Source organism: Lepidochelys olivacea (genome assembly GCF_965140295.1).
Source record: "Lepidochelys olivacea isolate rLepOli2 genome assembly, chromosome: 14".
In the NCBI taxonomy this organism is placed as follows: Eukaryota; Metazoa; Chordata; order Testudines; family Cheloniidae; genus Lepidochelys; species Lepidochelys olivacea.
The window spans coordinates 4,198,118-4,212,506 of NC_140424.1; the positions used below are offsets into that span (position 1 = coordinate 4,198,118).

The window sequence follows — 14,389 nt, forward strand, 5'->3', positions numbered from 1 at the left end:
TGTGTGTGTCCCTCTAGCTAGCGCACAAGGGCTCTTACAGGGTCTGAACTTGTGCTCCAACAGCTGATGGTTGGACGCACAGGAAGAAACATCGGAAGGCGAGTTGCAGCACGTTCAGCAAAACTATCTAGCCCCACACAGCAGATGGGAGGCCTTGGGCATAACAAGTGCCTGCTGATTGCCTGGATAACATTTCCATGCCTTGAATACCACTGATCAGGGGAAGCATTGTCTCCTCCATCTCTTAGAGATGATTTCCCTCCTTTCTCGCATTGACTGGGGGTGTACGTCAAGGAAGCCGACCTGACGATGATCCCATAATGGTGATGCTGATGAGGGAGCTTGCTGAGATAAAGCTCCCTTTGTGCTATGGGGCTATGAATTGATGCAGTTTCTTCGATTGGGCCAGATAGCGCCATGCAGAATATTGGGTAGCAGACAAATCATGATTTTTTTTTAATATGTCTCATCCTGGCCCTGTAACTGGCCATTATAACTGGGCTTCAGACAGGAGGACATAGGGTATCAAATAAAGTTCATCAGGGGTTTTATCCTATTCCTTTATATTCTTTGCTTCCTATCTTTCTGCCTGAGGAGGAGGTGGGAAGGTGTGATGAGGCGGTATTTGTTGTCAGACATCACCGGTGTGGTGCTCTACTTTGTCCAATGTAGATACCGGTCGGCTGCGTGCATGCGTTCCCTCTGCGTGCTGCCCCGGCTCTGCAGATCGCTGACACAGCAGACCCCGAGAGAACCCTCAATGACCACAGACTCCTATAAGGGACGAAGGCCACCCAGCCAGGTTTATTGGCAAACGAAGCCAGTAATAGTAATAGTAACAGTAATAGTTCCCTGCAGACTCTACAGGACATATTACGAACATGTGCCCCCGACAATGGACCGGCTCAGTCAGTGACGGGACTCTCCACTGCCCCCTAGGCCAGACTAAAACAGCTCTTCAGGGGTACCCTTTTATACACAAGTACCAACAAGTTACATGTTGGTCCTGACATACAGAGGTGCAACCCCTCTACGTGTTAGGTTGCCGCCGCTCACCTTGAACAAAACAACTCTATCCATCGTGTTATTCCTTTGACCCTGTCTTTAGGATGGGTCAGCCTGTTCCTTGTTAGCTGTGTGGAATGTGCTAGTCCTGGACTGTTCTGGTACCATCCTGGCACATGTTTATCTTACTAGTGCTTAGTACCTGTTAGGTATGTGTATAATTGCAACATCAGCCTCCTTCTTGTCAGCTTCTGTGGGCAGAGCCTGCCTCTGGCTCACAGCTTAACTTGGCTTTATGTTGGCAAAGTCTTGACCATTCCTTTAGTTCAGGCCTTAGGTTTGTACCAGGCCTCTGATACAAGGGTTTATGTTTCAGGGCCTCATCTTACCACAGAATTGACTCAGCATTAGTGAAGTGATTACTGGATATCCTGTGCCTAGTGCTGGTGTCCACACTTCAAAAAGGCTGTGGACAACTTGGAAAGGGTTCAGAAAAGAGCTACCAGGTCGAGAAGATACGCCTTATAGTGAGAGATTTAAGGATCTCATTCTGTTTAGTATTCAAAGGGAGGTTAAGAGGTGACTTGATCATGGTCTACAGGTATCAAATGGGGAAGAGATTTCTGATAGGAGGCAGTTCTTTAATCTAGCAGAAAAAACCCAAGGTAGATGCAGTGAGCGGAAGCTGAAACTAGACGAATTCAGAGGAGAAATAAGGCACACATCTTTAACAGTGAGGATGATTAATGGCTGGGACGATTTACTTGGGAACTTGGTGGAGTCTCCATTATTTGAAGACTGCCCAAGTCTGGAGGTATGGCTACACGGCAACAAAAGACCAGCAGAATGGCTGTGGCTGGCCTGGGTCAGCTAACTTGGGCTTGCAGGCTCGATGTTCTGGCAGTGTAGATGGTCTGGCTGGAGTCTGGACCCTGAAGGTGTGGACTCTGTAATTAGACACTCGAACCCAGCGCGGGCCAGTTGTTTCTGGCTAAGGGACATCTCAGTCTAGAATGAACTAGACATTCAGGCTCATGCTGGAGCCTGGGTTCTGGAACCCTCGGACCTCGCAGGACCCTGGTGCCCAGGCTCCAGCCTAGCCCAGACATCTACACTGCAATTAAACAGCCCCTTAGCTTGAGGCAGCTGGCAGGGGCCAGCCATGGGTTTTTAATTGCAATGTAGACATACCCTCAGACCCTCCCCTCTTGTGGGGTCTCAGAGCCCAGGCTGCAGCCTGAGCCTGAATGTCTACACTGCTGTTTTTAGCCCCATAGCCTGAGCCAGCTGACCCAGGCTCTGAGACTGTGGTTTTTTTATGCCCTAGCTCAAATCGAAGTTGTAAGCTCAATGCAGTGATTACTGGGTGAGATTCTCTGGCCTGTGTCATGCAGGAGGTTGGACTAGATGACCACAGTGGTCCCTTCTGACCTTAATAACTCTGAATGAGCTAGGACACCAGGCTGAGTATCTGCAGACTTGGGTTCTCTTGTCAGCGTTGCCACTGACTCACCACATGCCCTTGGGCAAGTCCTTTAGCCTTTGTGTACCTCATTTTTCCTTTTGTAATATGGGGTTAATGAATGATATTTTCCCATCTGTGTAATGCACTGTGGGATCTGTGAAATAAGTCAGTGGAATGTGCTCCTAAGTCCTTTATCAGGCATACGAATATGTTATGCTCATATTGTGCTCTGTCTGCTAGCAATGATTAACCTTCTCCATACCCCAGGAGATGACTACCATTGCTGCTTTAGAGATAGGGGAAATTGTGGCAGAGATATTGGGCTCCCAGTCCTGTGATCAGCCTCTTGGCCCATCGTACATTTTAATCAGTGTCCAAAGATCAGAAACACTAAGTGAGGGTTAAGGGCAGGTTGCATCATGAAGCTTAAAATATATATATATTCAGGAACATTTAGTGATGCAATCATCACGCTCTTCCTCTCTCTGTATTCTCTCTGTATGTAGCGCCCATCGATACACAATAGGAGATGAAATGGTTCTATAAGAGATGAAAGAGCCTCCAAGGTAACATTGCGTTGTTACAAGTTAGGGGTGTGTGTGTGTGTGTGTTAGTGTTTTTTGATCTGGGTTTTAAAAAAAAAAGGAGCAACAATGATACTGGAATCTGCATTTATCGTACGCTCACATGCAGAGAGGAATATCCGAAAGGGTTGCTATAGATACACTTTATCGCATGCCCCAAGCAACACTAATGCTCTGCGTTGCAGTTATGCTTCACTTGTAGCGTTTGCATAATCTGATTCTGTTACTGTCAGAATAAGGTAAAATGGATGAAGGGTGAGGTTAAAACTAAACCAGCCCCTCTAAGCACGTAATTAGACTTTGGCAACTGGCTTGCTACCCAATCGGTGGCCCAACAGCTGTACAACCTGGACATCTGAGAAGGTTAAACTGCTTGAGAAACATGAGCACTGGTGGAAAATTGAGCCCACTGTCTGCTTGATGAGCTTGCCAACACATCTGGGTACCAAGTAAGTGCTTTGACTCCAAATCCTTAGGCAACAGATTGTCTTCTGAATATTCGTTAGAGTTGCTCTGCTCCCCAGCTGATATTTGCATCTTTTATGCGAGATGGTGGAAATGTCTCACCTCGGCCAACGAGGAAAATCCATGCACTAGAAAAGGCCCAATGCAGCGGTTGGATTAGTTGTTGAATTGATCAGAGGGGAAGCAGTTGTATCAGACGAGGGTATTCTCTTGCCGAGCCCTTTTCTGGCATTAATGGGTGAATCCTCACAATATCTGCAGCACAGGGATGTTATGCCCATTTTCCAAATTGAGCGGTAGAGAGGAGAGAGCGTGGCTGAAATTTTCAAAGACGTCTGAGAAAATTGGGCACCTACCCCCCATTGAATTTTAGGAATGAAATTTCACTGTAGATCAAAGAGGTAAACCATCATGCAAAATGTCTGATCTTACAGGAGAACGTTTGCAAAAGGAGAATACTAGAGGCATGAGCACAACGGATATCTTAGAACCAGCCTACATAGAAAAGGCGGGTGAAAGTCCAGAACTTCAGCTAGTGTACATTTGTATAGCTCCACCCAGTGGGAAGCCGGGCGCAGTCTCTCTTAAAAGCCGAAGTTGAGCTCCCTCATCTCTCTGCAGAGTGTGCGCATCTGCTCTTGTGCAGCTCAGTCTTAAAATAAATAGAGAACATCAAAGACCCCGAAAGAGCTAAACGCTCACCAGCGAGAAAACAGTGTGCATCGCTTCTCTGAACACCAACTGCAGCCCAGGTGAGTGAGGTCCAGCACGTCTTCATCTTCAGCTACAGGGCTTGATATTACCACTGGTCCTTCATATGCCCAAACTCTCTGGTACCCCTGCTGTATTCCCTTCTCGGGCACACTGTCCACACCATTAGCACCTATTAAACTGCAGCCCCAGAAAGCTTCAGCCCTCTCCCCATACACGTGGCGCTCTCTCTTTCTGCCATCTTCTCTGAAGAGTTGTTTGTCCCCTGTGCCCTGGCAATGGCCCATAGTGTTGAACATCTCGAGTGGTGGTAGAAGGCAGGAGGCCGAAGAGGGGCATTACCTGAAAAGGATAAACATGGTGCATAAGGAAGGAAGCATTCAATGGACTAGAGAGGGGATGTTTGGGCTGAAAATTTTCTTGGCATATCTGTTGGGCTGTGGAATAATCTCCCATGGGAGACAGAGAGCCCCAGAGCTTGGAAATTTTGGAATTAGGCTGGGCAAAGTACAGAAAAATATCCTATGGGGACACAATGCTGTCATGGCTGGGGGATAGATAATACTGAACCGTGGCCATTCTGCAATTAAGTGATGCTCTTGTGGGCATTACAGGTCTGGGTGAAGGCTCAGAAGATTCCATTCACGTTTGGAGTCTTCAACCACATTCGTAGTTTATTGTAACGCCTGGTGATTATTTAGCTGGTCAGAAGATGGGGCAGAATTGGCCCTCCCTCTCATTCCTGTTTGCGATCATCTACTCCACCTTTCAAGTTCTACGCAGTCCCAGATTTTGAATGTTTGAGTAGGAAGCTCCATAGCCCAAGGACTAACTTATTGAAAAACACAAGCAAGAGCTACCCGGTTAAAAGCAAATAAACAAACTAAGCCCGGGCACTGGCTATACATCAAAAAAGCCACTCTCGGGTTTTTAATCCCCGCTATCGGGTCTGCATCACTCACTTGGCTTTCCTTTCCCACTGACAAATAAAGTTCTGTTTATCCTTGGACAGGAATGAAATCCTGCAAGCAAATGTTAGCACAAACTGTTGGTTTGGCTCGAGTTTTGGGCTGACCGGGTGTCTGGTCCTGTGTATTATTTGCTAGTATTGTGACAGCCATCGTGGCTGCAGATGTTGCTTTAAAAGAGAAGTGCAAGTATCTGTGAGCAGATAAGTTTGCTGAGCTGGGTAACATCAGTCAGATATACCCCAGGAGCGTGGTACATTGTGGTGGTTGCCATGCTGACATCCATGAAGAACTGGCTGGTCACATGGCGTCTGATTTTTGTTTCCAGCTTTCCTGTTGTTTTTCTGATCCCTAAAATGTGCTGATTCTTTGGTGTTGAAAATTTAATCCCGACAGTATTTTTTGTTGCTGTTGAGACTCTCCTCAGAATGCTTTTAAGCGCTTTTCCTCCCCCCCCCCCATTATAGATGGCATGAGGTGAATTATAAAATGACCACACACACACCCCCTTTCCTCTGGTGACCTTGGATGTCAATCTGCATGAGCACTTTTATGCAAAGATTCTTAATTGGCATTGAAAATCCATGCTTTGCAACGTGCAAGGCGATAGATGAGCATTATCCTGCCTAGAAATGGCATGGGAAGCAAGTGACATTCAATCAGAACAATTTCAGATGACTTCTTGCACTTGTTTGTTTGCCATTAAAATTCTGAGGTCGGGGGAGGGGGAGAGTTAAGTGCATCTAAAATGTCAAATCTTTTTTAGTGCAAAGCAGCAGCTGTTGCTTGTGTGAGGTTCAGGAATTTCTGCCCATGTAATTTCTTGGCTGCTTCTCGCCTTTTCAAACTGAAGATGAACAGAGAGAGACTCTCTCTGAGTGGTCTTGATTATAGTGCAGGCCATTGCTTATTCTGTCCTTTCACAGCCCTGATGCGTGGAGTTTACTGACGGGCTTTTAAAATGCTGGCCAAAGTAGAGCCTGGTGCCAGTTAATGTCCTGCTGGGAACCTGGGTTGGGGAGAGTCTGAGAGTCTTGGCTTAACAGGAAACATGTTAGCAGATGAAAATGAGGCAAGTCTTTTGAAGGTGGTCGGGAGCAGCCCCTGACTATAGGCAGTGACATGTTCCAAACCTGGGAATGAAAACATAACTGAATACAATGGTGCCTTCCTTCAGCAACAGATGGAAAAGAGAAGACTGAGAGGGGACATAACAGTTTTCAAGTACATAAAAGGTTGGTTACAAGAAGGAGGGAGAAGAATTGTTCTTCTTAACCTCTGAGGCGAGGACAAGAAGCAATGGGCTTAAATTGCAGCAAGGGAGGTTTAGCTTGGACATTAGGACAAACTTCCTGGCTGTCAGGGTGGCTAAGCCCTGGAATAAATTGCCTCGGGAGGTTGTGGAATCTCCATCACTGGAGATTTTTAAGAGCAGGTTAGACAAACACCTGTCAGGGATGGTCTAGATCAGGGGTCGGCAGCCTTTTAGAAGTGGTGTGCCGAGTCTTCGTTTGTTCACTTTAATTTAAGGTTTTGCGCACCAGTAATGCATTTTAACGTTTTTAGAAGGTCTCTCTCTATAAGTCTCTATATTATATAACTAAACTATTGTCGTATGTAAACAAGGTTTTCAAAATGTTTAAGAAGCTTCATTTAAAATTAAATTAAAATGCTGATCTTACGCCGCCGGCCTGCTCAGCTGGTTGCCGGCCTGGGGTTCCGTTCACCTAGGCTGGCAGCGGGCTGAGCGGGGCCTGTGGCCGGGACCCCAGCTGGCAAGGGGCCGGCGGCCAGAACTCGAGACTGGCAGTGGGCTGAGCGGGGTCAGCGGCTGGGACCCCAGACTGTCAGTGGGCTGAGCGGCTCAGCTTGCTGCCGGTCTGGGGTTCTGTCCGCCAGCTCCTGCCAACCAGGGTCCCGGCTGCCGGCCCCGCTCAGCCCGCTGCCAGTCTGGAGTCCCAGCCCTGTCCACATAGAGTGGGTATCTACCTTCTCCCTGGTTCTAGCCCTTCTCTTCCTCTCTCTGCACTGAGATGAGGGTGGGAGTGTGCTGAGAGCAGGCCTTGGGGTGAAGGAGCAGGCTGGGGGTTGGGGTGCAGGGTCTGGCTAGGAGCTAGAATGAGGGAGGGGGCTCAGGGTTGGGGCAGGAGGTTTGGGTGTGAAGCGCTTACCTGGGCAGCTCCCATTTGGTGCGAGGGGTGCAGGTGGGAATGACGGGGTGTGTGTGTGTGTGTGTGTGCAGGAGCTCCCGTTTGGTGCTCAGGGTGGGAGTGGGGATGTGGGGGGGTGTAAGAGTCAGGGCATGGGGTGTGGGGGGGCTGGGTATTTGAGGGGGGTGCAGGAGTCAGGGCAGTGGGCTGGGAGGGCTGGGTATGTGTGGGGGGTGCCGGAGTCAGGGCTGGGGTCGGGAGAGGGGGTGCAGGGGTCAGGGCAGGGGGCTGGGGTGTGTGTGGGGGGGTGCAGGAGTAAGGGCAGAGGTCTGGGTGTGTGTGAGGAGAGTTCAGGGATCAGAGCAGAGGGCTGGGGTATGGGGGTGTGTGCAGGGGTCAGGGCAGAGGGCTGGGGGTGTGGGCTGGAGTCGTGGGGGTGCTCCAGCCCCCTGCCCTGAGCGGCTCACGGCAGGGGGCTGGAGGGGTTATGCCCTGATTCCACCCCCTTCCCCAAGGTCCCCGGAGCAGAGAGCACGGTGCAGCTCTGCTTTTACCTCTTCCCCTCCCTAGCAAGGGCCCTCAGCTGATCAGCCACAGGGAGGGAAAGGAGGAGGGGCAGGTATCCGGCCCGCTGGGGGAACAGGTGTGGGGAGGGGGAAGCTTGCCTGCCCTGCAAGGAGAGGGCGGTGGGGGGGGGGGCAGAAAAGGGCAGGCCGGGCAGGATTTTTAATGGCCCGCTGCTGTCTGCCCGGGTCCGGCAGACAGCAGCGAGCCATTAAAAATTGGCTCGCGTGCCGTGTTTGGCCCGCGTGCCATAGGTTGCCAACCCCTGCTCTAGATAATCCTTAGTCCTGCCATGGGTGCAGGGGACTGGACTAGATGACCTCTCGAGGTCCCTTCCAGTCCTGTGATTCCCAGGAGGCAGGTCTTGTGCATGGGGGCTTGAAATGGGCTGGTTCTTTTTGAGACCCTGTGTGACTGGGGTCCTGGGGAGCTCAATCAGGGCAAACTGCAAAGAATGGGGCAGACAATCCTCAAAACCGATGGTTATTTCAATACGTAGATTCATCAAGTTAGTCTCAAAACAGCTTCTATAATACCGTACAAAGAAAAGGAGGTCTTGTGGCACCTTAGAGACTAACACATCTATTAGAGCATAAGCTTTCGTGGGCTACAGCCCACTTCATCGGATGTGGAACGCTGAGGGAGGCTTGACCTTCTCCAGGCTGCAGATGATCAGCATCTTTCCTGCCGGTTTTTTGGTTGTGGGTGGGGCAAATGGTTCCCAGCATGAGCCTGCTCCCTTCCGAACTGATCTCGAGTCAATTTCTCTTTTCCCCCTCAGACAGAGGTGAAAACGGGGAGCCCTATCAGAGGCGGAAGGGCGTTGGAGCCAGCCAGTCAGAAGTCCCATCTGCATCTCAGACTTCTGGAGACAGCGCGTTGACCCCAGGAAGTAGCAGTTGGAGGCGAATTATGCTGCTCATTCTAGCTGTAACGATACATAACATTCCAGGTCAGCACCTTGTCTGCTTTCAGTTGCAGGGTGGGTGTAGCCGTGTTGGTCCCCGGAGCTGATAGAGATGAGGTGAGCGAGGTGATATCTTTTATTGGACCAATTTCTGTTGGTGGAAAGGACAAGCTGTCAAGCTTCATAGAGCTCTTCTTCCGCTCTGGAGAAGGTAACCAGAGTGTTTATCATACCTTCTGTGCGACCCTCTTGGGCTTAACAATCTGTCCTACCTTTTATGTAGCTTAGACACTCTGATTACCTTTTCCAGACCTAAGGAAGAGCTCTGTGAAGCTCAAAAGATTGTCCCTTCCATCAACAGATGTTGGTCCAATAAAAGATACTATTTTACCCACCTTGTCACTTGCAGTGGCCTGTTCTTGAAGATGTCATTTCCTCGGTTGGATGAGAGGCATAGCCTAGTTGATGCCACCACATCAAGGATTTTGGAATGGCTGCTTTGTTTTTTATAGCTGTTTGATTATTGCAGATGGCTCCCATCACAGTAGCATCTGGGCACCTTTTTGATTAAATCTACTACAGCTGGTCTTGCTTGTCTGTGTTCATGTTATTCAGTCCTGTAAAGGCTGAATCACCAACATACATTAGCAGGTGGCAGTTTCGGGAGAATGCCTCCTGACTCTGCACTGTGTTCTAAATTCCCTGGGTCTCCCCCTACTGCCAGCCCCAAGTGTTTAAAAATCATATCAGACTCCCCTCCTCCATCCCCCCAAATCACAAGAGTTAAAAATCATGAGGTCTTAAAAATAATGACTGTTTGGCTTTTTATTTGTCTGCTGGTCTTTGTGCTGATAGGGGTTGCATTTTCAAGCTTTGCTCTGTAACCATGAGGGACAGAAACATTTTCTTTTTGGTTAATTAAAAAAAAGCTGAGATTCTCACAATCACATGAATCCAGGAGCTGGGGCTTTAAGAAAAACTGATATCACAGGACTGGCATTAACATTGTGAGAGCTGACAACACTTAGTTGCTTTGTAATTCTTTGTTATGCTGGGGGTAAGACAGGATAACGCTTTGTCTGCTTTCCTTGCGTGCTCTTTTTCCTCCCCTTTCTATCTCTTTTCCTTGTTAGAAGAGCTCTTATTTGATTTACGTGTGTAACCTGTGTTATGGAGGGATAGAAGGAAGCTGATCTACATAGCTTTGCCTTTGGGGAGACTGAAATGCTGGATTCTCTGTGCTCGCTTGAGAAAGCAGGATTCCAAAACATGATGACTGTATCACTCTGTGGCAGGGTAGCTGCTACCGCATACTAAACACAAAAGACACTCTTCCCATCAGAACTGAAACTCTGGAAGTTTCCTTGTTCTGGTGTGTGTGCTTTTTGATTTTAAGGGTAGCTTCTTGCTGCTGTGGCAGAACTGTAATTTTAAATTTTGTTATTGGATGCTTCTCTGTTCTGTTGACTCATGTGAAAAGGCTCAGAATTATGTGGCTTTGATCACAGCTCTTGTATCCACTTCAAGGACAGTCAGGAGCCAAATGCCAAAAAAATTGTAGAAATATGAAGCTGGAGGTAGTAGCCGTGGGTTGGTGTGTGTGTGCGCTTTCTGCTCATGAATTTCAAAAACTGCATTCTTTCCATCCTTCTGTTGCTTGCTTGTCTCGTTGAAATCAGTTGTTTCATTTCAGCTTGTAATCATTTTTCACTGTCCTTCATTTCTCCATCTACTGCCTCTTGGTGGAGGCATTCACTTAACTAGGCTTTCTGTGATCCCAAAGAGGGTGCATGATAATATCTCCGCTTCACCTTTTGTTGGATGATCTTAAAGTGCTTTGCTAACGCTAATTAATTGTGCATCCCAGGACTATGATGGCCTTGTCTGTATTAGCAAAATTAGTACCTGTTTTTCAGCAAGTGTCAACCATGGTGTAGCTGCATCAGTGCTAAGCTGCAGGTGTAGGAAAAATTCCGGGGTTTTTATCATGCGCCTGTGAAAACCTGCTCTAGATTAATTGAAACCGCTTGAAAGCTTGTGCAGGCTTGTATCACTGAGTGGCCAGTGAGCAAATACAAGATTAACTGCAAATAAAATGTCATCTAATGCAGCATTAGGGTTGATGCTTTAAACTTGCAAAAGCCAAGAATCTCTGATTTAAAATTCTCCCAGGTGCCACAAATCCAACCTATGTGTGCTATATCTCATTGTTTAGCACTGGCTATAGTGACATATTGCGCAGAGTATTTATTTTACAGTGTGAACAAACCAGAGGGTGGATGAAGGCAAGTAGTAAATTCAGCATGCTGAGCCTTTCGATCTGGGATAGGAATACAGGAATTGCCTGGGTGGGTCAGTGGAATAATCCATCTAGCCCAGTGGTCTGTCAGCTGTTTTAGAGGAAGATGCAAGAAACTCAGCAGTCGGCAGTTATTACTCCTGAGGGCATTCTGTGCCAAGAAAATTTTAAAATTCTGCGTACAATATTTTAAAATTCTGCAGGTGGGGTCGAAAGGGTTTTGTGTGGGGCAATCTGGGTGCGGGCGGCTCAGTGTGGGAGCTTGTTGGGGGGTTCTGGATGCAACGGTAATGGGACTCTGCAGGGGGGTCCAGGTGAAGGTGGTTGGGGACACAGCGGGGAGGGGGTGTCTGGGTGTAGGGGGATAGAGCTCAGCTGAGGGGTCTGGGGTGGTGAGCTCAGTGGGTGAGGGTCCAGATGCTGGGGGAGTGGGGATTAGTGGAGTGGGGATCTAGGTGCAGCTGGTTGGGGCTCGGTGGGGTGGGGATCCAGGTGCGGGTGGCTTGTCGGGGTGGTCCAGGTGCAGGGGGAAGTGGGGCTCGTCGGGGGCTGTTCTGAGTGCGGGGCGGCGAGGCTCGGCAGGAGGGTCTGAGTATGAGGGGGTCTGGATGCATGGGGGTTGGGTGGATGGGGGAGCAGCTCCCTGTACAGGGACCCCACCCCCTGCAGCTGAGAAGCAATGGGTGCAGGAAGCTGGGGGCAGGGGGAGTTTGCAGAGATTCTTGCAGCCAGGGGAGAAATCTGGGGGTTGGGTCTGACCCGGCCCCAGGTGCCGTGCAGGGAACGAAGAAGTCCCATCCTGCCCAGCTGGGACTATCAGCTGAGCCTGGTGCAGGGTAGGAGCCACCAGCTGGGTCTTCCCCAGTCCCGCCTCCTGCCCCACAGTGATTTACCCCTCTGATGGCTGCCCTAGGCACCTGAAACATACTGCTGGGGAGGGTCGCATGACCGCTCTTGTGGATTCCCTGTCAAAAAGTCATTTTTCTGTGGGGAAGTAAAGAAATCTGCGGGGGACATAAATTCTGCGTAATTCCCCCAGGAGTAAGTTATTGGAACGTCTCCTGATCAGTTTATGCCCTTAGGCCTCGTGACTTGATATCTAAATTGATTGATGCCCATATTCCATTCAAAAACTCTTGGTTTGGGGTTTTTTAATACTCTGATAATTACCCAATTAACACTCCTGTCTTTTTTTGTTAAAATCTTCGCCTAAATGATCCCTTGTGGCAATGAGTTCCACAGGCTGGTTCTGCCTTTTGTGAAAGCGTGTTTCCTTCCTTCATCTGTTTTGAATTTGCTGCTTCTTGTTGCGTGCCCCCTTGCTCTCTTGTGCGAGAAAAGAGGGCGAACAGCTGTACCTGATGTATCTTCTTTATAGGAGTCTTCACTTCACGTATTTTTATCATGAGATGCAAAAAACTATAAAGATGAGGTTCTTTTAGTTGTTCTCTTCTGTTGGGGCATTTGGGGTTCACATTTTCAAGCTCTTCTCTTTAAATTAAACACTTTTTAAATTAAAGCTGGGATTCTTAGTTAATAAGAGTGATTTCAGCCATGGGTGGCTTTAGGAGTGGCTTTAATGCCAAATACCGTGAGACTTGGGATAAACTCATGAGAGTTGGTCATATGAATTTTCAGAAGTGCTGACACAATACGTTGCCTTCAGGGAGAGTTTTACCATTGAATTCAGTGGGAGCAGAGTTAGGCCAATTCTGTACGCCTGAATCTCCACCAGAAAACTCCACTTGATTGAGTCAGTGAGACTCGTGTCTGTAAAATGAGTTGTGTGTAACTTTCCCTGTATGCAAGCAAATCCTGACTGGTCTCCCAAATTAGGAAAATCTGTTCATGGTTCCTTGAGTGGCTTTTCTCTGTCTTTCTCAGGAATTTTTGTAGTTTGTGATTTAAAAAAAAAAAAAATCAGTTTCCACCTTCTGATGTTTTTAATTCAGCTTCTTCCAATCTGGCACATCCCATACGTGGTAAACTCAGTTGCTGAGTTGTAACAACTTGAAATCTGTGCTTACAGCTATAAAACTACAGCACAGGAAAACAATTTGTCTTAATTATGAGAGTTCTCTGACTAATAAACTACAGACAGTGCTTTCAGAGATCTCAAATAAAATCTGTGGGATCTTAATTGAATAGGAATTTGTAAAAAATGTTGTTTTTTAAAATAAAGAAAACATTTGCTTTGTGTTGGAGATTAAACTGATTTTAATCCCTTTTAATTAAAGCAGGTGAGCAGCAGACCTCCCACATGGACTCTTCTACCGTCTGGGAGAACCAGGGGACATAAATTCACATATCCCTCCAAATCAGACTTTTGTTCAAATGTATGATTTGGCTTGTGGTACTGTGCCTAGGAGTTGCAGTGCTGGATTTGGTAGTGGCAGGTGCTTTGCAAACACAGAACCAAAAGGTTGTCCGTGCCCCAAACTAAGTGCAAGCTACTACCAAAATTAAGATCACTCGGAATAGTGACATTTTTTTTAAAAGAAAAACACCGGTAATGGTTAGTTTAAAGCAAAGACGTCACCATTTGCATTTGCAAACCCCTCCCCTCCGAAAGGGAAACTGACTGTCATTGTACTATGTCTTGTACAGCACCTACCACAGTGGAGACCTGCTCTGGGACTGGGGCTCCTAAGCATTACTGCAAAACAAATAATAATGAGCAGTTGCACTAATTGCTGTGTGGAGTGCTCATGAACAGCATGAAGATAGGGCGGTAGCTGCTTTAAAGGTGACCACAGTTTTAAGTAGAAGCCAAAAGATAAAGGTTGCCAGCGATTGAGTTGAAAACAGCATAATTGGATTTTATCCCTCAGCTGAAGCTGCCGGGAGGCACAGGCGTGAATAGGTGCCTGCATGCATTTCTCTCTTGCTATCCTGCTCAGCGTGTGCTAAGGAATTGTGGATTATTTTGACTGTCACTGAAGAAACAAACCTTTGTAAAGGAAGGAACAAAGTGTCACCCAAAGCAATAGGTTAATGACCATAATCTCTCCGTTGCTGGAGTGTGCTCTTCGAAGGGGCTGTTGTAACCTTTTTTTGTTCTGACACTGCACAAAGCCCCCCTTGGGCAGTTATTGAGCCTCAGAAATTATCTCCTACTTCTTAAAGGTCACAGCATTAAAGTTTAACATTTAGGGTGGTGTGGGAGAGCAGTGCCCTGTGAATGTATCTGTTACAGCTCAGCAAGTGAGTTCTGTTCATCTCCTGCTGCAAGGCTCCCTGGGTCACAAATACGGTCTTCCCCATGGCTGCT

General features: G+C 47.8%; 1 protein-coding gene across 3 annotated transcripts in view; it reads left to right on the plus strand.

The window, feature by feature from the left end:
• Positions 1-14,389, plus strand: part of SLC39A11 (solute carrier family 39 member 11) — a 268,095-nt gene that overhangs the window by 138,498 nt on the left and 115,208 nt on the right. For 2 of the 3 annotated variants that reach the window (XM_084648003.1, XM_084648004.1), the window contains exon 6: positions 8,694-8,864. The exons of the other annotated variant lie outside the window; for it this stretch is intronic. In XM_084648003.1, the coding sequence (XP_084504129.1) occupies positions 8,694-8,864 (171 nt within the window). The remainder of the gene's footprint in view (positions 1-8,693; positions 8,865-14,389) is intronic. 3 annotated transcript variants of the gene reach the window in all.